Source organism: Mustela lutreola, chromosome 5 (genome assembly GCF_030435805.1).
Source record: "Mustela lutreola isolate mMusLut2 chromosome 5, mMusLut2.pri, whole genome shotgun sequence".
Taxonomy (NCBI): Eukaryota; Metazoa; Chordata; class Mammalia; order Carnivora; family Mustelidae; genus Mustela; species Mustela lutreola.
In genome coordinates, this window is record NC_081294.1 from 104,983,987 (window position 1) to 105,007,828 (window position 23,842).

Here is a 23,842-nt window from a genome sequence, read left to right on the forward strand (position 1 = left end):
CAATTTTAGAAAAGGTTTGCTGACTTCTGCTCAAGGGCACTGGTTAATAAACCTCAATGCCCATAAAAAAATCATCCAGAATTCTTACTAAAACTACAGGGTGTTGGTATCAGGTCTAGGCAGTAGCTCTGTTATGGGGCCCAGGAATTTACATTTTATGAAGCATCACAGATGATTTCTAAGATGGGAGGCCTGCAAACCATGTTTTGAGAATCCACTGGGTAACAGAAAGAAAGAAATAGATTCATTAAAGACCATGATTTCAAATTAAAACTCTTACTATCCTCTATATATTTGCATCTACAGTACTGGGGATATATAAAACTGACAAAATCATCAAAGTATATTTATAAAAAATCATGAATCCTGGTCTATTATTTGGTCATCAACAAAAGAAACAGGGATAAGATAAATCTGCCCGATACTATATTTTGGCATTTTATTTTTTAATAAAGTACATTTCAATATAATTTGTTTTTTTTTTAATTGCTTTGCTACAAATTGGAAACCATCCATCAGCACCATTAAGACCAACATTTTAGAGTATGCAAATGAGTTTTATTACTATTTGTTTATTTGTATCCTTTCTTACTCCAAAAGAGATTTGAAGGGGTATGTAAATTAGTTTTTGTGAACATTTTCACCTACTATAGAAAATCTGCTTTTCATAATAAATGAAAAAGCCAATGACTATCATTAAGAGGTAGCATCACAAGAAGAGATAATAGTCTTTTTATGAAATCCTTTCCAATTCCTCAAATAAAGTCCTAATATTTTCACTACAGTTTCACAGGTGTACAGGGCATAAGTGCTGAAGAAGAAAGGGAGAGTAGGGACCTCTGCACAACTAAAATTTTATTTTTATTTTTATTTTTAATTTTTTTTTTAATTTTTTTTTATTTGACAGAGATCACAGGTAGGCAGAAAGGCAGGCAGAGAGAGAGGAAGGAAAGCAGGCTCCTTGCTGAGCAGAGAGCCCGATGTGGGGCTCGATCCCAGGACCCTGGGATCATGACCTAAGCTGAAAGCAGAGGCTTTAACCCACTGAGCCACCCAGGCGCCCTTGCACAACTAAAATTTTATTGCAATATCCACCACCTCAAATTCTTTCAAAACACTCATTTTATGAAATAGTATAAAATTACTAAGACATTCCTTTTTTTTTTTTTAAGATTTTATTTATTTGACAGACAGAGATCACAAGTAGGCAAAGAAGCAGGCAGAGAGAGGAGGAAGCAGGCTCCCTGTTGACTCAATACCAGGACCCAGGGATCATGACCTGAGCGGAAGGCAGAGGCTTTAACCCACTGAGCCACCCAGGTGCCGCTACTAAGACATTCCTAACTTGGGTGTTTCACCAGAAGCAAAATGAGGTCATCTGAAAGATTTAAAACCAAAGTATATATTTTCACATACTATGACAATAGCATTATCTATAAATTAATATTAGAATGAGCTTAGTAACAGAGAAGAAATCACAATATTCATGTAATAAGTTTAGTAAGTATAAATAATACATATAATAATAAATGCTATTATAAATCTATTCATGAAGTATGATAAAACTGATATCCTTACTGTATACTGACTGTGGAAAGAGGTTATTTCTAATGTTCCAAAGGCTACATTGCATTAAAACCTTAATCCCAATCTATTATTTTAAATTGGGCTAAAGAATAGTAATTGAGTGGAACATTAAATTTAAGTTGCCTGACTCCATGAAAGGTACCTCTAAATAAAAATATATGTACAGGGGCACCTGGGGTGGCTCAGTGGGTTAAGCCTCTGCCTTCAGTTCGGGTCATGGTCTCAGGGTCCTCGGATTGAGCCCCACATCGGGCTCTCTGCTCAGCGGGGAGCCTGCTTCCTCCCTCTCACTCTGCCTGCCTCTTTGCCTACTTGTGATCTCTCTCTGTTAAATAAATAAATAAAATATTTTTTAAAAAAGAATATATGTACAACTTCAGATTTTGGTTATGCTAGATTTACTTTTCTTAAATATTTTATTATATACTACTGGTATAAAAATTAGAATTCTAGGACATTCTAACCTACAGTCACACTTTAAGTAATTTTCTTCTGGTAACACAGTTATAATTCTTTTTTGCAATTAAGAAGACAATTTCAAAAAGTTTTAAGAGATTGTTTATATTCCTACTTATTAATATACTAAGATTAAAATAATATTTAAACACTCTAAACATTCATAATGCATACATTTAAAACACAATTCTTTGGGAAAAATGAAAATCAATAAATTGTAATGCTCACAATGAAGAATCTCAAGACAGTGGTGGTAGAGGGCAGGGTAATATTCAGAGGTTCTAGAACTGAGGTAATTAAACTTCCAAGTAAGCATATTAAAAACTTCAGAAAACTTCTCCACAACAGGAAATAATACCAATATAAAATATATTTATACCAAATTCTTGGTGACAGCAATTTACTAAAAAGCTTAGGAAATTGACAAGCCCAGTGTTTCTGTATGTTTGGCTGCAACCAGAATCCTAAGATTTTCAAATCCCAGCCCTACCTTTCTCTCCCAATTAAGTTACAGGACTCCCATTTGTAAACCACTGATAATATGATTCATAGCATCACCACTCTCAAAGATTTAAAATAAAAAAATTAGTCACTTTTTGTTCTCCATGGTCTTTTCAATCACAGAATGAACAGGACCACTGAGCTAAAACCAAACTAATAATACACATATACAAATTAATAATATACATATGCATAAGACAGAATACTTTTATTATGAACTTCTGCTTTTCAATATTTTCAAAGACAAGCTGGATTGTAAATGACTTTGATTCTTTATTCTAAATGCCCTGATCAAGTGGTTCTAAGTACACTTTTTCAACCTTCTACAAGAAAGCAGTTTCCACTGTCATTTTAACCCATTAACTTGCCTATAAAAAATATGATTCCTAGCTGAACACAGCAGTTATAGAGTTTACAGATCACCCTGTAAGCAGTTTAATGTAAAAGTTATTATATTTCAACACTAGCCACTGCACAATGCAGTAGTATAAAATAAATCCTGCAACATCAATTTTATTTATTTAAATTTGTCAAAGGGAAAATCAGTAAACATCTAAACAAACTGCATAAAACTAACAAATCATATCCAATATTCTGTATCTGGACTCAATATGCATTAACACTATAAGATGAATTAAGTTGGGGCAAAAGGGCAAGGCTAGTTACCTTGTGAAACGGCAGGCATTCAGGGAGGCACCAGGGCAAGAACTACATAAAGTGCTATTTCAATACTACTCAGTAGTCTTCACAAAATAACATCTTTTAATTACTCTCTTATGATATTAAGTCCTTATGTGTCCCATAAAACATTGTATGAAACTCTGATGTAGCATGCATTTTATTCTGGAAAAACTGCTCTACAAGCAGTCTTTACTAGACATGAAGTACAGTTCAAAGGATAAATATCCACAATCAAAACATGTAAGTTGGCTGTACTACCTACACAGATATAACTTATTCAGTCTGAATTTAAAAAGGAGAATCTAAATTTTAGTTCTCATATTTTCAACTATGTCACTTAATAAATAGTAACTTAATAAATAACAAATGGAATCAAAATCTCGAAACAACAAAATCTAAATTCCTTTTTTAAAAAAATCACATAGTTAACATCTACTGAGTTCTTACCATGCAACTGGCACTGTTTTAAGACTTTACCTGTTTTCTCAGTCTATTATATAACACAAAAAAACCTGAGAAAGTAGGCTCTACTATCATTCCCACTTGATATATGACAAAACTGGGGCACAAAGAGGTTAAGAAACATGTCCAGCATCTTACAGCTTGTCAGTGGTGGAAGTAAGACTGGAAGTCCAAGTCTGAATCCAGAGTTCACCATGGCTACTGGACAGAGACAAAATGAGTATTTTATACTAGGAAAAATACCAGCCAGTAAGGCAGGAATACCGGTTCTGGTCCTGGATCAATCCATGTAAGTCATGGAGACAAATAACTTGACATCAGTAGGCCTCATTTACTCATTAATCAAATGAAGGATTACTCCTTTGGCCCAGTTCTTCTGCTATGGTGTATAATGGCTCCTTTATGGCCTTGTCTGAAGCTTTTCCAAGAGCTGGCTTTTCAGGAGAGCTCTAGGCCATTCTCTTGACAATTCCTGCATGTATGCATGTGGGGCATTTCCCCCACCTCCTTAGATCTTTTGTTCTATGGATAAGATGGCCAGAATGGAAAGAGATCTGGCTATCATTTTTGTTACCCCTCCTGGAGGGTAGATGAGCCCAGGATTCTATCCTGATAAAGTGGCTTAAGCATTGAGAGAAAACAGGCTCAAAGTGTCTTCTTGTCCTTTGACATTGTCCAGATTGGCTCTTTCTAACCAGTACTGGTTTAAGATATTAGCCCTGGAAGTAGGGTGAAATATACATAAATTCAGGAAAAAAGGTCTCCTTTGAGGCTCTCAGATTTACCTTTCCATTTCAGAATCAATCACTTACCCACATTTAAGAGTCGTTAAGTGCTTGGTCAGAATAATAAAGCCCTGTTTCCTTTTCCACAGGTCTGTTACTCTTTAAATAAACAGCTCTCTTGAATATTTGGAGGAAAAAGATTCTAGGGATTCAGTCACTCCCCATTCCTGACTTTGAAGTTGCTGTCAGTTATACCCCTCACCACCTTCTTCTGGCATAACTTCTACCACCAATCCCTAATCATTTTTAGGATTCTGCATTACAAACTATCTTCCTTGTCCCACTTTCAAACACTTCAACTTCTTCAGATACATTAAGTAAACAGTAACAACTCATCACCTTTTAATTCTCTAAAATTTCACAATTTTGCTATAGAACTATATATAGTTTTCTTTTAATTATTTGAATCTCCCTTTGAATCACATGCCCAACTTGTTCACTTTTGCTTTCTCTCTTTGCCTTATCAAAATCAGGAGGGGTAGGGCACCTATGTCTGGGAGGCTCTGTCAGTTAAAGGTCCCAATCTTGATTTTGGCTCAGGTCATGATCTCAAGAGTTGTGGGATCCAGCCCCATGGTAGACCCCACACTCAGCAATGAGTCTACTTCTCTCTCTCATCCTCTCCCTCTGCCCCTCCCCCCAGTTGCATGCTCATGCACTCTCTCTCAAATAAATAAATAAATAAATCTTTTAAAAAAGAATCAGGAGGGGTTATCTACTTTATTGGCTTCCCAAAGAAGATTTAAGATGCATTTATCAATTTCAATGATCTCTTTTTGGTATCCTATTTTACAAAATCAACTTTGATCACTTTTAGACTTTCATGTTTTATTTCACTGTTGTTTTCCAAATTTCTTTTTTTTTTTTAAGATTTTTTTAAAAATTTATTTATTTGACAGAGATCACAAGTAAGCAGAGAGGCAGGCAGAGAGAGGGGGGAAGCAGGCTCCCCTCTGAGCAGAGAGCCCGATGTGGGGCTCGATCCCTGGACCCTGAGATCATGACCTGAGCCGAAAGCAGAGCCTTAATCCACTAAGCCACCCAGGTGCCCCTCTTTGTCAAATTTCTTAAGACAAACACCAAATCCTTTTATTTCTGGTCTCTTTACGTTAAAAATGGTAGCATTGACCACTTTAGCCATACCCCACACATTTAAAACAAAGTGTTTTCTTTTCCTGTATTTTATATAAAGCTTGTATTTTTTTCTTTTAAACCTTCTTTCACCTAGAAGTATATTTCTTACTTCAAAATTTTTCTGGTACCCTTTCAGATTAATTCTAATTTTACTGCTTAAAACATAAAATCTTTAAGTTTTCTTTATGTCCAAGTACATTCTTGATATTTTGTAAACTGTTTCATGAATACACCCATAAAAGTGAGTATTATCTGTTCAAGAAATATAAAATTTTACCTACAGGACTGAAACAAATATGTATTCTATTTTTTAATTACTCTTTATCTTTATGTGCATATCTTACTCAACATCTGGATATATCAAAATATGAGAGAAGCATATTAAAGTCATCCACAAATTTCTCCTTGCATTTTTTTCTTTCCCTTATCCCCCCTTTTCTTTTTTTTTTTTTTTTTAAGATTTTATTTATCCATTTATTGGAGAGAGAGAGAGCGCACGCACAAGCAGAGGGAGAGGGAGAGGGAGATGCAGGCTCCCCACTAAGCTGGGAGCCTGATGTGGGGCTTGATCCCAGGACCCTGGGATCATGACCTGAACCGATGGCAGTTGCTTAACAGATTGAGCCACCCAGGCGCCCCTCTCCTTGCATTTCTAATGGATATTTCCATTATCTATTTATTTGGTTGCCATATTTTTGTGTGCATATAGGTTTATGCCTCTCAGTTTCTTTGTAATTTGTCTTTTTTCATTGTATAATGTTCTTTTTTATCTTCCTGCCTTTTTAAAAAAAGGTTTTGTTTATTTTGAGAGAGAGAGAGAGAGAAACAGAGAGAGCAAGCACCAGCAGGGGGAGGGGCAAGCAGACTCCTTTATGAACAGAGAGCCCAATGCAGGGTTTGATCCCAGGACTTCAGGATCATGACGTGAGCAGAAGGCAAAAACCTGACTGAGCCACTAGGCATCCTTCCTTCTGCTTTTAATTAATTTTAAAATCTCACTTTCTTGTTCATCTTCACTTAATATCTCATTTCTTATCTTCTTTTTTCAATCTTTATCACTTTGATTAAGGTGTTATAATTATAAATGGCTAGCTTTTGTTTTTCACTCCAATTTGAAAGTCAGTCTTTTAATGAGAGAATTAAGTCCCTTAATTAAGGGTAGGATATACTTGGATTTTTACCCTTCTACCTTACTTTATTATTTTTAAAAATTTATTATTTATTTTACAATTATTTCCATTTTTCCCCTTTGAATTTAAAATTCCTATCATACTTCCATATTCCACTAACCATATCTTCTGACAAAAACAAAAACAAAAAACAGGCTTCTGAGTTCATTCTGAGTTAATTTTTGTGAGTGGAGTGAGACAATTTTCCAGTTTCATTGTGCTCCATGTGTTGCTCTAATTCTCCCAGCACCATTTGTTGAAGAGACTATCCTTTTCCCATTGGGTATTCATGAATATTAGTTTGTTGACCATAAATGCCAGGGTTTAATTCTAGGCTTTATATTATGTTGCATTGGTTTTTATGCCTATTTTTGTGCGAGTACCCTATTACTTTTATTACTATAGCTTTGTAGTACGGTTAGAATCAGGGAGTGCAATACCTTCAGAATTGTTATTTCTTTTTCTCGGGATTTTTTGCCTATTTGGTGTCTTTTGCAGTTCCACACAAGTTTTAGGATTGTTTCTTCTATTTCTGTGAAAAATGTGTTTTGTGTTTTGATGGGGATTACATTAAATGGCTTTAAGTAGAATGGCCATTTTAACAATATTAATCCTTCTCTTCCATCAATGTGGGTTGTCTTTACTTATACAGATCTTCCATTTTTTTTTTTAAGATTTTATTTATTTATTTGACAGAGATTTATCTGCCAGAGACATGCAGAGAGGCAGGCAGAGAGAGAGAGAGAAGCGGGCTCTCTGAGGCTCGATCCCAGAACTCTGGGATCATGACATGAGCAGAAGGCAGAGGCTTAACCCACTAAGCCACCCAAGCACACCAGATCTTTCACTTTCTTATTGAAAATTTATTCCTACTCATTTTATTGTTTTGATTCTATTGTGAAGGGGATGGTTTAATTTTTCAGATGCTTCATTTCCTGTAAAGGAATGTAACTGATGTCTCTATGTTATTTTGTACCCGGCCTTGTAACTGAAATCACTGGTTAATTCCAACAGTATTTTGACTAACTCTGGGGATCTGCTATATATAGGATTGTATCCTATATCATATTCTTGCTCCTGATCTCAGGGAAAACGTTTTCTATTTTTTCCCAATGAGTATAATGTTAGCTGTAGGTATGTCATATTCAGCCTTTACTATGTTGAGATACATTCCTTCTACGACCAATCCATTAAGGATTTTTATCATGAAAGGATGTTATATTTTGTCAAATGCTTTTTCCTGACTCTATTCAGATAATCATGTGATTTTTGTCTTTCAGCTTATTAAAGTGATGTATTGAATTTATTGACTTGTATACAGTGAACCATCTTTGCATGCTAAGGATAAATCAGATTTGGTCATGGCGTATAATCCTATTAAAGTGTTCCTGAATTCAGTTTGCTATTATTTTGCTGAAAATTTTTCCATCTTTATTCATTAGGGATACCGGTCTACAGCTTTCTTCTCCTGTGGTATCCTATTGCAGAATGGGTCTGGAACTGTCCCTTCCTGCTCATTATATTGGAAGAGTTTGAGGATTAGTGTTAATTCTTTCTTTAAATATTTGGTAGAATTCTACTCTTGGTAGGTTGTGTGTTTCTAAAAATGGTACCCATTTCTTCTAGATTATGTAATTTGTTGGCATATAATTGTTTATAGTGGTCTGATAATTCTATATATTTCTGTAGTATCAGTTTTAATGTTTCCTCTTTCATTTCTAATTTTATCTATTTATTTTTTCTTTCCCTTAGTCTAGCTACAGGTTTGTCAGTTTTGCTTATCTTTTCAAAGAACCAGCTCTTAGTTTTATTGATCCTTTCTGTTATTTTTCTGGTCTCTATTTCATTTATTTCTACTGTTATACTTCTTATTTTTCTTCTTCTGCTGGCTCTGGGTTTTAATTAAATGTAGTTCTTTGAGATATAAAGTTAGGTTGTTTTTTGAGATATTTCTAATTTCTTAATATGTGTGTTCATTGCTATAAATTTTTCTCTCAAAACTGCTTTTGCTGGATACCATAATATTTGATATGTTGTGTTTTCATTTTCACTTATTTCAAGATAATTTTTTTTTCTTTTAATTTCCTCTTCAACTCAGTGGTTGTTTAGGAGAGTGCTGTTTAGCTTTCACATACTTGTATACCTTTTTGCTTTCCTCTTATTGTTGATTTCCAGCTTCATACAATTATTGTCAGAAAAGAAAGTTGGTATGGTTTTAAGCTTCCTAAATTTGCTAATATCAAATCTACTCTCTTAATCCCTATATCTCTCATACACGGTTTCTGAGAGGTCCTGGCTTTGATAATTAGAATCAATAATGAGAGTAGATATAAAGATAAAGAACACTCTGGTGAGAGATTTGGTGGGAGCTCAGATGCTAACAGACTCCTGTGAGTGTTATTCTTAGCTTTAAGATACCTATAGCTGCCCTACGAGCTTTACTAAGACCTTGAGGGAAAGAAAATTTTGCTACCAGAGATATTAAATATTGATCCTGATGCAGCTTCCAAACTCTGCCTTAAACCACACAAATACAATCCCTCTGAAGAGACTCAGTATACATTACCCCATCTTCAAAGATGAAAATAATGTATTTCCCCCTAAACTACAACCCTATCACTTATAGAACATTAGTTTTAAACTTTAAACAACAATGGAAAAAAAAAAAAAAACTTTAATTGAAGGGACAGACATAGTGAAGGGCAAACACAATGGAAAAGAGTTTGAAGAAAAACCAGAAAGAAGCCATGGAGAATGTTTCAAAAGGGAAGAAGCAGTATGTGAAGTCAAATGCTAACAAAAGATCATGAAAGACAATGACAGCAAATTATCCACTGGGTTTAATAAGAAGATAGTCAATGACACTGGAAAAGTCAGTGTTAGTGGAGTCAGGGAAGTCAAAATCAGACTGAGACAGACTGAGGAGCTCTGAAAAGAGGAAATAAAATTAGAAAAAGGGAATGAAATAGGACCTAAATAATAGACAGGAGACACTTATATAATACCACTATGTGCCAGGAAATATTCTTAAGAGCATGACACATATTAACTAATTTAATATGTACAAAATATCAGGTTTTGTTTTCATTTACTACGACCATTTTAAGATTGGAAAAGTATGGAGATTTTAATATAAAAGCACAGAGTGAATAAGCAGTGGAACAAAGTTAATATTTATTTTTTAATTTTATTTTTTAAACACAATTTCAGATTTATAGAAAAGCTGGAAGAATAAAAACAACCTCTGAATACCCTTCACCCAGATTCCTCAAATGTCATCACTTTACGATATTTGCTTTAGTTTTCTATATATACACAGATATTTTGTTTCCTAAATTGAAAGAAGTTGTAGATTTATCCTTAAACATCAAAATACATCATTGCAAACTTTGTAATTAAAGGAATGCTCTTACATTGCTATAGTAAAATGATTTAAAAATTAGAAACTGAAATACTGAACCAATACTACTACCCAATCTACAGATTTATTGAGATTTGACTGATTGTCCCTACCAAATCTTCCCAAATCCTTCAGAGAAAAAGAAAATTAAAAAGTATGTGTTGCATACTTTTAAACTCTCTCAACAGGAAACAGTTCCTGAGTTTTTCTTAACATTTCATGACATAGGCATTTTTAAGGAGTGTAGCATTTTGTAGCATATTTTGTAGCATACTCCCATTTGGGTTTGTCTCATGTTTCTTCTTCCTCTTTTTTTTTTTTTTAATTTTATCTTATTTTTTCAATGTTCCAGCATTCATTGTTTATGCACCACACCCAGTGCTCCATGCAATACGTGCCCTCCATAATACCCACTACCAGGCTCATCCAAACCCCCACCTTCCCTAGCAAAACCCTCAGTTTGTTTCTCAGAGTCCACTGTCTCATGTTTCTTCTTGATTATATTCAAGTCATTCACTTTTGCAAAAATTCAACAGACCTGATGTTAAGTTCTGTCCACTACATCATATCGGGTGGTGTTTAATTACATTGCTGGCAATGTAAACCATGTTCATTTGGTTCAGGTAACACCTGCAAGGTTTCTCCATTGTAAAAGTTAATAGTCTTTAATTTATGTTTTGTAATTAAGTATCGTATGAGAATATACTTTGCAACTATACAAATATCCTCTGACTACCTGAACTTTTACCCCCTATTTTTTACCATTTGTTAATGAGTCTTACCTCAGTCTATTATTATATTGTGATGGCTTGCAAATGGTGATAGTCTAATTTCATCATTCCTCCTACATTTATTTGCTTTGTACTGTAAGAAAGAGCTTTCCCTTCTCCCTTAATCATTCATTCATTCATTCATTCATCCCAGTGTGGTCTCAACAGAGTCTTACCCTATTCAATAGGCCATAATCCTTTTACTATAATTTATTTTGCTTTCCAAATTGGCCATGGGGAGCCCCTTCAAGCTGGCTTTTGTGTCTTTCTGACACATCTCTACCATTCTGTGAGCATTTCCTTGCTTTTTTTGCCCAACAAGATGTTCCCAGATCATCTTATTCTTTCCTTGCCCTTGTTCTAAAATCAGCCATTTCTCTAAGCAGCCCTGTCCGTCAAAGGGTGAATGAAATTTAAAAACCAAGGTCTACCAAAAAGGAATGCAGTACTACATTCCAGAACATGCACAAACTTTGAAAACATACTAAATTAAAGAAGCTAGACACAAAAGGCCATTTGACATATGATTCCATTTATATCAAATGTCCAAAATAAGCAAATCCATAGAGACAAAGTGGATTTGTTAGCTGACAAGGGCTGGACTAAAGGGAGAATCGGTTTTACTGGAATGATGAAAACATACTGGAATGTATGTTGTTGCACAACCTTACGAATACACCAAAAACTGCTATATTATGTGAGTGTATATTATGGTATAAAATTATATCTCAGTTTAAAAAAAAAAAACCAATATCTAGGCACTAGGTGTGTTCATTTGTATTGAGGCATTACTGCATGAAGGCCCTCTCAAAAAAATAAATAATTGTATACCCAATACACACATTCATATGCATATACATAAATGTGTGAACACACACATTTACACACTCACATGCATCTACAATTTATAAAGTCATGAAGTTTACACTGAAATCTCCACTTCCAATCTAACAATGCAGCATTTATTGCATCTTTCCCCTTTTCCAGATTTGTAATTCCCTTCCACAACAGTGTAAAATCTCAGAACCAGGATTTGAATCCAGATAGTTAAGTTCTCTTAGCCACCGCATCTTAAGATGTCCATTATCTTAACAACACTATAATTTATTGACTAAAACCTAGTTAAATTCAGAAAGATCACTTAATTGGTACTCACAGTTATACTGTCCAAGAGTTTAGCCATATGTTTAATAATTTCACCATGTTGTGCAGGTTGCATTTGCAGTAATTTCTTAATAACAACTACACTTTCAGCAACAACTATTTCTGAAAAAGAGAGATTAAATATGTATAATACAATTCAAATGCAATATTCCTGGTAAAATATGAATTTAAGTTAGCAAAATATTCTACATGTCTCAAATGACTAGGTGTAATCTATAACCACGAGTAAATTTCCAAACTTTGGGGGTGAATACTATCTTAAGCAGAGGAGTATACTTTTAATTTCTAACTTCTGTTGTTGCCTCCGAACTTCTGATATCCCCTTCCAATACCCGCCTCTTTGAATGAGAAAAGCAACGCGAGATTAGATTTTGCTGCTCACCATAATATTCAAGTGTCTTTAGCTTTTAACTATAACTTTCAAATACTTGATTTCTACCATAAGATGGTAATCAAATAGCCACCATGTAAGTTATTTGGTTCCTATCAACTACATAATGGGAATCAAACACCTACAATCTAAATAACTTTTTTTCCAATTCTAAAGAAAACAGCTAACTAAAACCAAAAAAATTCCTTAAGGGATATGTCCAGAAAAGTAAGTATTGAAGATCATTAATGGTAAGAAGGGTGTTACTATAGAAATAGCACTGACTTCAGAGCCAGAAAGGGTGGGCTTATGTGCTGGATTGTTTCCATTTGTCCAGTGACTCCACTCTATCTGCCTTTCCTGACCCACGCTTTGTCCTCTGCAGATTGCATCAACTAGACTCCCTTGTCCCTGGCTTCCAGCTATGTTTAGCTGATAGGACATACTAGCAGGAGATCAAGGGGGCAGAAGAAGAGAATTTTTGCTATCATGGACCTCTACTACCAGGTTTCCCTGGCAATGTGTACATTCTTCTACTGATAGTTTCAGTGCTTCTGAATGGTTCTCGCCTGCTGAACTGTTCACACTCCTTACACCCCTTTCCTTCAGCTCTAGATATGATAAAGGGGCTTCCCATAGTCAGTAACCTGTTAGCCTCTGGACGTTATATCATACCTTCTTGGTTTCTCTTAATCCTGCCCACATCCTATAAATAGTTCCTTCAGGGGCACCTGGGTGGCTCAGTGGATTAAGCCTCTACCTTCGGCTCAGGTCATGATCTCAGAATCCTGGGATCCAGCCCCGAATCAGGCTCTCTGCTCAGCGGGGAGTGTGATTCCCCACCCCCCTGCCTGCCTATCTGCCTACTTGTGATCTCTCGCTGTCAAATAAAATTTTTGAAATAAATAAATAAATAAATAGTTCTTTCCTTAAATTCTCTTCAATCATACCTTTTAAGTATGCTATCTGTTTCTTGCCAGAGCAAGAAATATATTTCTTATTATATATAATATATAACATTAACTCATATAATAAAACTAATATATATATTAGTAAATCTATAACTAATAATATTATTATTATAATCAACTAATATAATAATTGGTCCTGGGAGTGACTCCAAAGGAAGCAGTTCCTGAAACTGGGATTCTGAGATTGAGTTATCACACTGAAGTGGCTAATTACTAGTCCAGAGTTACATTTTTGGTGGTACCAGCAGATAACTATAATCCAATTAGATTACAATTTAGAGAACTTATGGAATGATTCTTATATAAACAAATACTAATGCTACTGAAGCCAAATAAATAAGTCTACAATGCCTTAACTTATTATTTTGACATTTTTTATTAATAGGGCTTCATGGACATTAGAAATTCCCCTGGCATACACTACAAATGTGCATTTTAATATTATACTAGAAATGTCATGATTTGTGCTGTTATTCTCTGAAAAAAAATATGTATATATTTTTAAAAAGGTTTTATATATTTGTTTGACAGAGACACAGCAAAAGAGGGAACACAAGCAGGGGGAGTGGGAGAACGAGAAGCAGGCTTTCTGCCAAGCAGGGAGCCCAATTTGGGGCTTGAACCCAGGAACTGGGGATCATGACCCCAGCTGAAGGCAGACAGATGCTCAATGATGAAGCCACCCAGGGGCCCCTAAAATGTATTTTCTTACCTGGCTCTAAGAATACAAGTAAAATTTTTATCCTTTTTATCATTATTAAACATACTTATTTCAAATTACATAGCCCTTTCTCCAACAGAATGATAAATTGATGGTTATACAATGCTTTAGTTTACGATATGAGAAAATGTTTCTTTCTCTTCTATAGTAATATATGGTAGGTACCTTATTTTCATTAAAGATGAAGAAAGACAAATGCCCTAGAACTATATGACTTTATCCAGAATTCAGAAGGTACCATTTCATCTCTAAATTCTAAGTTAAGAGGTGCAGCTACTATACAAAGACGACCACTTTGAGCTTTGATGAAAACAAATGTTAAGATCCTGACTTTGTCAAACTTATACTCTAGGTAGGAAATTCCTTTTAAGGCAGATCGGTCTAGGGGTGCCTAGGTGGCTTAGTTGGTTAAGTGACTGGCTTTGGCTCAGACCATGATCCTGGAGGCCTAGGATCGAGTTGCACATTGGACTCCCTGCTAAGCATGGAGTCTTCTTCTTCATCTGACACCCCCCTTATCATGCTCATTCTCTTTCTCTCAATCAATAAATAAAATCTTAAAAAAAAAAAAAACAGGGGTGTCTGGGTGGCTCAGTGGGTTAGGCCGCTGCCTTCGGCTCAGGTCATGATCTCAGGGTCCTGGGATTGAGTCCCGCATAGGCTCTCTGCTCAGCGGGGAGCCTGCTTCCTCCTCTCTCTCTCTCTGCCTGCCTCTCTGCCTACTTGTAATCTCTCTCTGTTCAAATAAATAAAGAAATCTTTAAAAAAAAATCCACAGTATAAAATTTTTTTATTTTCAAAATGTACTATTACAAAACTAGACAAAGAAAAATATTGTATAATTTTAATTATACACATGGAGAGGCAGGATTGGCTATAGCTGAAAAATATATTTGGTATCATTTATCCTTTGATGCTGTATTACTTTCCTATTGTTATAAATTACCACAAACTTAGTGGCTTAACACAATACAAATTCGGTGTCTTACAGTTCCAGAGTTAGAAGTTAACAATTTAGACCTTAAGGGGCTAAAAGCAAGATGTCAATAGGATACCTCTCTATGGAGGTTCTAGGTGAAAATCTATTCTTTGCCTTTTCTAACTTCTGCAGGTTGTTCACATTCCTTGACTCAAGGTCCTGATCTAGCAATGGCATCGCTTTAATCTCTACTTCTGACATCTGACTTTCTTGACCTCCCTCCTTTTCTTAAAAGGACCCTTCTGATCTCCATCTCAAGAATCTTAATCACATCTGCAAAATCCCTTTTGCCATGGATTCCCTTCTGCCCACAGGTTCTGGGCATAATAACCTGGACATCTTCAGTAGAGGTCTTTATTCACCCACCCCATGTGCCCTCTCACCCCTTCATGTAATGCCACCCTACTTTTCTTTTACTCTATCTCCTGTTTTTCAAAGACCACAGGACTGCAGTGCTGTTTGCTGTTCTACCATAAGCACAAAATGATCCTGTGTTCTGGACCTTTCCTAGCTTCCTCTTTGTTCTTAATAAGACTTAAGGGTCCTTACTGTAAAAAATAGAGCTTACTGTTTTGTTTTGTTTTTTAATTTAACTTCACTTTGGTAAGAACACTTAAAATGAGATCTACCCTCTCACAAAACTTTATCTGCATTATTGTTGATTATAGGTATAATGTTGTACAGCAAATCTCTAGAGCTTATTCAGCTTACTTAACAGAAACATTATGTTTGCTGTTTAGTAATTCCCTATTTCCCTTTCCCCCCACCCCTGGTTACTATCATTCCACTCTCTGATTCTATGAATTTGACAATTTTAGATTTCACACAAGTGGAATCATAAAGTATTTGGCTTTTCATGGCAGGTTTATTTCACTTAGCCTATGCCTTCAAGGTTACTACAGTGTACTATTGCCATCATTTTGCAAATGAAGAATCTGAAGCACAGGGAGATCGAGTAATTTATTCAAGATAACATTAACATTCAAACATAGGTAGTCTAGTTCTACATGCAAGCAGACAGTCCCCAACAGAGTAAGTGGTCAATACACAGAAAAACTATAACATACTTATTTTATATTACTGTCTCCCTTCATTAGACTGTTAACTCTGTAAAGGCAGGAACCTTTTATAGGCTGAATGAATATCTTAGTCACCTATTTAACACTTACTAAATATCCCAACTATATTCAAGTTCTCAATAAACATTTACTGAATTATATAAAACTTAAGGAAATAAAAAATAGTCCTCTGTCTCAATCCTTCTAGTTTACAGTAGATGGTAAATTTATTCAGCCAAATGAAATGCAGATTTCTCATAAAGATCCTTGAGAAATTTGTTGTATTAATCTCAGATAGTGATACTGAATTGTTTTAGGCAAGCTTCAAGTCTGCCTTGAAAAGTCCTCTCCATGTCAAGAAGGGAGAAGTCAGAAACATTAAAAAATAAAAACAAAACATGGGGCACCTGGGTGGCTCAGTGGGTTAAAGCCTCTGCCTTCAGCTCAGGTCATGGTCTCAGGGTCCTGGGATAGAGCCCCACATGGAGCTCTCCGCTCAGTGGGGAGCCTGCTTCCTTCTCTCTCCCTGCCCGCCTCTCTGACTACTTGTAATCTCTATCAAATAAATAAATAAAATCTTTAAAACAAAACAAAACAAAAAACCTACAAGTCTAAAAACAGCGTGTTAAATATATGTTAAAACAAACAAACAAACAAAAAAAAAAAAACAATGGAGCCTAAAGGCTGCCCCTAAGGGTTTAAGATACATTATCTGAACAGATGAGCAGATATTTCTATTAATATAAAATCAAGAGTCACAGATCTTAGAGCTTCAAAAGATCCTAGAGATTTTAAAGAATCTGAGGCCTCTCTCTAGATACCTATTCCTAAGAGCAGATTTTTTTAATAGAAGAAAGGAGTTCTGTTGTCAGGATTGGCCATTTTTAAGTTAAAAATATTATTACTTTCCTTAATGCTACTGATTTTAATATAAATATTCTCCTTATTTGTTTTACTAATTTTAATGAGGTTTCCAAATGACAAAAGTATACTCATATGAAAAAGAATTAATGAATCAGAAAGGATAGGCTAATGATGATTATACAACCAAAATCTGAACAATTAACGTTTCTAAATATTAAACTACAGAGAAAAAAGCCATTATTTTAATGATGGTTTTGATTTATCAAAAACAAAAGCCTAAACATCAAAATATCAGAGTTTAAATAAGTAAATTCTCCTACTTTTAAGACTGAATGTAGATTATTTTAATCTCCCATCACATAATTACAAAACAATCTATTCTTTCCTTCAAAGTGCTACTGGGGTAGAATATTCATCTTTTAAATGAAAGACAATAAAAGGTATTTTTCAAGAAATTGATATATTACAAAACTGAAGTAGAGATGACTGCTTTAAAATCTACAACAATTTCACATGAGGGAAAAAAAGGTCAAAAACTAAAATTCAGAAAACTTGAATATATTTTGTATTTAAAAGAACTAATGAGTGTTCTAATTTATAGTACTTTTTGTATACTAAATTTTAAAAGAAAAATTACCCTAGTAAATCTTGGTTCATAATCTTTAATGTTCTGGAAATATTTTCCCAAGAAATGTATCATAAATAATAGAATAGAAGGTCATTATTGAGATACAGGTAATAAAACATGTTTTTCAACTCATATTTTGAAGTGTAACACAAAAATAGAGACAAAAAGAATGAAAAGTAGAAACAAGAAAAATGAATGACATTTAGCATCCTAATCTCCTCTAGTTACTTTCTATAGTCAATTAAATTACTTTCCTTGTAAATTTTTGTTGCCACTTAGTTTTAATATTACATGTAGAAAAATGTTCTACCCATCATCTTATCTTGAATTTACAGGATTAAAGTTTATAATTTTATGTTCACAATAAAAAAACACTCTAAATTGGGCTAAATTTTGTTTCAGTTTTTTCATTAGAAGTAGTGATCACAATAGTATAATTTTCTAAAGAGATTTACATGTGGGATTTGATAATTAGGGATAAAAGAGTTACTTAGTGAAAATACAAATAATAATATAAATAAAATTTAAATATAATCAATTTTCTTACATTTCAACTTTGCTTCCTATGTCCTATATGCCTATGTTTAAATATGACATATTTATACTTAGAAGTCCACAAATCATTTCAATGATTTTACACAGAAAATCGAACTTTTCCTAAAAAGAATCTTTTTTAATCAAATATACAATTATAATAAAAATCCTCTACATAAATTATTATGAAGGTGAAAGGGACTAATACTGATCTTTCTCCAAATGGCTTTATTTATTCTAAAGTCATACCACAGAAATAACAGACATTTTACTACAGAACAGTATGAAATCTAGATTATGCATTTTACTGGTAATCACCTATCAAGTTTTACAAAATGTTTACATGTTGTTTGGCTTAAAAATACAAAGCTGTTGCAAACTGATGACTTTTAAATTGAATTTAATATTGAATATAAAATTATTAGCTGAATTTCTGAAAAGAAAAAAAAAACTCTGAAGGTACACAATAAACATACTTTTTTGATCTAGCCACTTCTCCATGTTATAGTCATTTGCCTGCTTTTAGCACCCTCTGCAGGTGAACCAATATTATACGTGACTTACGTGTCATAACTAAGCGGTAAAATATAACCTTTGTGGAAAAGGCATAATGAAGGTGATTAAACTGTGAAAAAATAAAATAAACAAACTACCGTTTCTTAGTTCTATTTAAGAAAAACAAATACTGTTTGCAACTTTATTATCTAATTTACTAAAACACTACAAAGGTGTGTGTGTGTCTGTGTCTTTCTATTTCGAGGATAAATTGCTACTCCCATCATGATCATGCTACTGACATACAAGAAACACTAAAATGAAATGTTAAAAAATGTTAGAATTTGAAGATAATGCCAAGAGTACTCAAACAATAAATTACTTGAAAATAATATTATCAACTTACCATCTCTGTTAGACAACAGACATACCAGGCCATTGAGGCATGTATCAGTGACTTCTGAGATGTTGGTTGCACATCTGCCTATGGTTTGAATAGTGGCTGCTGCAAACTGTTTATCCTGGCTTTTCACATAGGTCTAAAAAATAGCATTTCAATTAGTTTATACTTTGGTACCATCAAGTGAACAAAAAGATATACTGAACTTTGTCAAAAATACAAATTTTAGAATCTATAATATTCTCATTTATATGTACAACAGGGCCAACTGATGACTTAGTTTAATTTAATTTTGTTTTTTTACTTAAAGAATGTGCCTACAGAAGAAGCACATTTTCAAGCCAGGTTCATTCACCTGTGGCCACAGAGGCTTGTGACTCCAAAACAGATAGTGGGGTGCAGTCACCCAAAGACAGCAATTAGTTTAAGTGCAAGGTTGAAAGAGATGATGAGAACTCTCTCTTTGGAGGTTTCAGTTCATTTAACCAGCAGCATCTGTGAGTCTATGAAAAAAAGGGCTGCTTTTTCAGAGACACTGAATCTAAAGTTGGGAGAAGAGGAGGAAAAGGACAAATATACTAATGACAAACATTTTCAAAATGTTATCTGAATGGTAGTAAAACTATAATAGCTACAATGAGCAGTATTGCAATAAAGATTTTAAAAATACTCAGTCTGTAATAGAATTCCCTACTTTTGAAATAGATTTTCTTTAAAAGAATGTTTTAAAAACATACTGTAAACTATGTATTTATATAAACTTAAAAAGAAATCACTGATTTAACAATAGCAAGTTAAAAAAGCTTTATAAAATTTAATATAGCCCTAAAGAATTTCACTTTGATTATAAGTTTCCTAATTTAAAAACTCAGCTTTTCTTATTTATAGAAATAAATATGCTTTAAAATATGCATACTTACATTTCTATATTATAGTGTATGTAAACAAAATTTAAAATTCTATTTTCAACTGAATTTTTAAAAATGTATTTATTTTTGAGTAAGCTTTACTCCCAATGTGGGGCTTGAACTCATGACCCTGAAATCAAGTGTCACATGCTCTACTGACTGAGCCAACCAGGCATCCCTCAACTGACATTTTTTAAAAAAGATTCCCAACTTCAAATGAGATGTACATAATGTAGAATTAACACTATGGTTATTTAACATACCAAAAAGGATGTACATTTAAATGGTGTCAAAAGGACAAATAAAAAAAAATCTAAGAATATCTTAAAGCCATACAGATTTTGCGAGAACAGCACAAAGAACAAGATTAAATACTGAAGAAATAAATTACACAAATTCTCTTACTTCCATGTAGGAAAGATCAATTGTATTTTAACAGGTTCCCAGTTGATGACCTAATTTCCTCAATTACAAAAAATATCTTTAAAAAATTCTCTATTTGGGGGCACCTGGCTGGCTCAGTGGGTTGAAGCCTCTGCCTTCGACTCAGGTCATGATCCCAGGGGCCTGGGATTGAGCCCCACATTGGGCTCTGTGCTCAGCAGGGAGCCTGCTTTCTCTTCTCTCTGTCTCTCTCTGCCTGCCTCTCTGCCTACTTGTGATCTCTGTCAAGTGAATAAATGAGATCTTTGAAAAAAAAAAAGGAAAAAAAATTCCCTATTTTACTCAAAAAGTAACATAACCTATAACCCACATAAATGAGATACAAATATTGACAGTGATAAAAGTAGATACATAAAATGTGTATCAGAAAGTCTAACTAGACAATGGCATTATTAAAAATGCTGATCTTAATTGAAATGGCCAGATTACCAATATTTTGAGATAGGTTCAATGTGTCACCTCTGTATAACTAAAAACTGCCATAAAACTGCCTGAGATTCACTGCCTACATCCCCAGTAAACTTGACTTAAGCAGGAAACTGATAGCAAAAGGACAGCCCAACTGATTACCTACAATAAGAAAAAGGACAAACAAAAACACTGAGACAAAAATTAAAAACTTAAAAATATATATATAAAAGCAAATTTATAAAAATGAAGTAAAAAATCAAATCTAACCAATGTTCTATAGCTATGGATTACTGGATAAAAACTTGAGATACTATATTTTCTGGCATGCATAAATATGACTAGATATCCAAAACATCCTAATTTTTAAAAATTATTTATTTATTTTGGGAGGGCGGGGCAGAGAGAGAAGAGAGAGAATCTCAAGCAGGTTCTACACCCAGTGTGGAGCCCAAAATGGGGGCTCCACGTCACAAGCCTGAAATCATGACCTTAGCCAAAATCAGGAGTTGGATGCTTAACCAACTTAGCCAGCCAGGCACCCCAAAACATCCTAATTTTACAAGAAATTCTTCTAGAAAAATAAATACCATGGAAGTACAACAATCCAGTTATAAAATTATAACCTATGGAGATGCTGTAATATTATACTACTCCTGTTAAAAATATAAGATCATACAATTTAAAAACTCCAGTATCTATTTAGCTAAAAGGAAATTTAATATAGTTATACAAGAGGATTATAGCAACAAAATAAATGAAATCAATAAAAGTTGGGAGTTAACAAAAACTGATTTGCGCGTAACATGTGGTACATTTTCACTAAGAAAACTGCTGATAAGGTACAAAATTCACAATACTGATAGTAGATTTTCTGTTGCTATCCTGTACCACTAAGTCTCTGGAGCTGACTCCTCCATCTTAAAGTGCATATATCCAGGAGATAGTTTTTGAATAATATTTTTTAAGGGTGTTTGGCGGGGAGGCACCTCATCCATATGCATTAATGGTTTTAAAAAGTACAACGAAAAAAAATAATAACAAAAACATCGTAACAGGAGAAATTTTAGACCAAAAATACATATAGCTAAGAGGTCATTATCTGAAGAGAGATAGGACAGTTAAACAGGACAACTAAGTAAAAAGTGAAGCCACTTTCATGAATGCAGAGTATGGAATGGATTAGTGATGATGACAGCAGAGACATGGAATCCTTACCAGTAACATAATGTAATTTAAAACAACAACAACAGTCATAAACCAGACTTTCAAATGCTGTGAAAACATGAAAGGGACTACTATTTCATTTCCCTTAAATTTAAAATTTGTAGCTAATGTTGATTCATGAAAATTTACAAATTTCATAGTTCTCAATCTTGTCCCAAATCACTGTTTTATTTAACACAATTACCTATTTGTAAATTGAGAAAGATATATATTTGGCTGTAAACTAAACAAATGTTTTAGAAGTTATTTTATAACAGCAGTGTATACAAACCTGAAATTCTCGGAGAAGAGTTGATATGTTGGCTTCATTTGCCAAGTTTGTCAAAATTTCAAGCTATAGTAGAAAAAAGAAAGAGTAACATTGTAAAGCACAAAAAAAAAAAAAAGCATTAATTTAATAAAGACAAGGCATTGAATAGAATGGTAATTTTTGTTTTTAAAAAGTCACACTGTTACAAATGTTGTGAGGCATATACCTTTCTGGTGAATTTTGTCTTCCTACATCTCCAAGCAGAGAACAAGAAATTACATAATTTTCAAAAACAATTAGGAAAAAGAGAATCCTCCATCTTCCCTGCTTATCCCAACTTTATAATTTATATCTAATTAACCTAAACAATTTAAGGTAGTTTGTTGCTTTTTCCCCCTTTATTAATAAAGCTAGAAAACAACTTGCCCTTCATGTACTACCTCTGTTTTCCAGACACCAATTAATTCTTGGATTTGTTCTCATTTATCCTACCATCCCAAATACTTGGACATTTTAATTCTCTTTTCTTGATTCATAGTTATAAGAAGATGTAATTAAAAGTCTATCTCCAATTGGCTCACTAAAACAGTTTCAGTTCTTCCTCGTAAAAAATATTCAAGCTATCTGAAGGAAAGCATGATAAAGGAAAAAAGAGAGACACCTGGGTGGCTCAGTGAGTTAAAGCCTCTGCCTTCGCTCAGGTCATGATCCCAGGGTCCTGGGATTGAGCCCCACATCAGGCTCTCTGCTCAGCGGGGAGCCTGCTTCCTCCTCTATCTCTGCCTGCCTCTCTGCCTACTTGTGATCTCGATCTGTCAAATAAATAAATCTTAAAAAAAAAAAAAAGAAACAGAGAACAGACAGGACAGATAGAAAACAAAACACAAGATGTATGTGTGATGTATATATACACATAGTCATATCACAAATGACATTAAAAATAAATGGTCTAAATACTCCAATTAAAAGGGATAGATTGTAGAGAAGTTCCATATATATTTTCAGTACTAGTCATTTTTCAGATATATGTACTGGGAATATCTTTTTCCCAGATCATAGCATCACTCTGCAGTTTATTTTGATGAAAACACTTTAATTATTTTTTAAGATTTTATTTATTTATTTGTCAGAGAGACAACAAGTGAGTACAAACAGGCAGAGCACCAGTCAGAGGGAGAAGCAGGCTTCCTGCTGAGCAAGGAGCCCGATGTGGAACTCTAACCCAGCACCCTGGGATCATGACCTGAGCCAAAGGCAGACGCTTAAAAACATTTTCATTTTTATATAATTAAAAAAAAAAAAAAAAAATCTCAAACATATAGAAAAGGTAAAAAGAACTATTTTGATCTGAATCATTTGAGAGTTGCCAATCTGACACCACATCATCCCCAAATATTTCTGTGTAGATTCCCTACAAACCAGGACATTGCCCTACAGAACACAATAGGATTAAGAAAATCAAGAAAATTAACAAAT

At 34.0% G+C, this 23,842-nt stretch overlaps 1 protein-coding gene across 6 annotated transcripts in view; it reads right to left on the reverse strand.

The window, feature by feature from the left end:
* Nucleotides 1-23,842, reverse strand: part of AP3B1 (adaptor related protein complex 3 subunit beta 1) — a 352,698-nt gene that overhangs the window by 127,392 nt on the left and 201,464 nt on the right. For all 6 annotated transcript variants that reach the window (XM_059175303.1, XM_059175305.1, XM_059175304.1 and 3 more), the window contains 3 exons: nt 22,388-22,450; nt 19,136-19,268; nt 12,102-12,211 (listed from right to left, as the gene is read on the reverse strand). In XM_059175303.1, the coding sequence (XP_059031286.1) occupies nt 12,102-12,211; nt 19,136-19,268; nt 22,388-22,450 (306 nt within the window). The remainder of the gene's footprint in view (nt 1-12,101; nt 12,212-19,135; nt 19,269-22,387; nt 22,451-23,842) is intronic.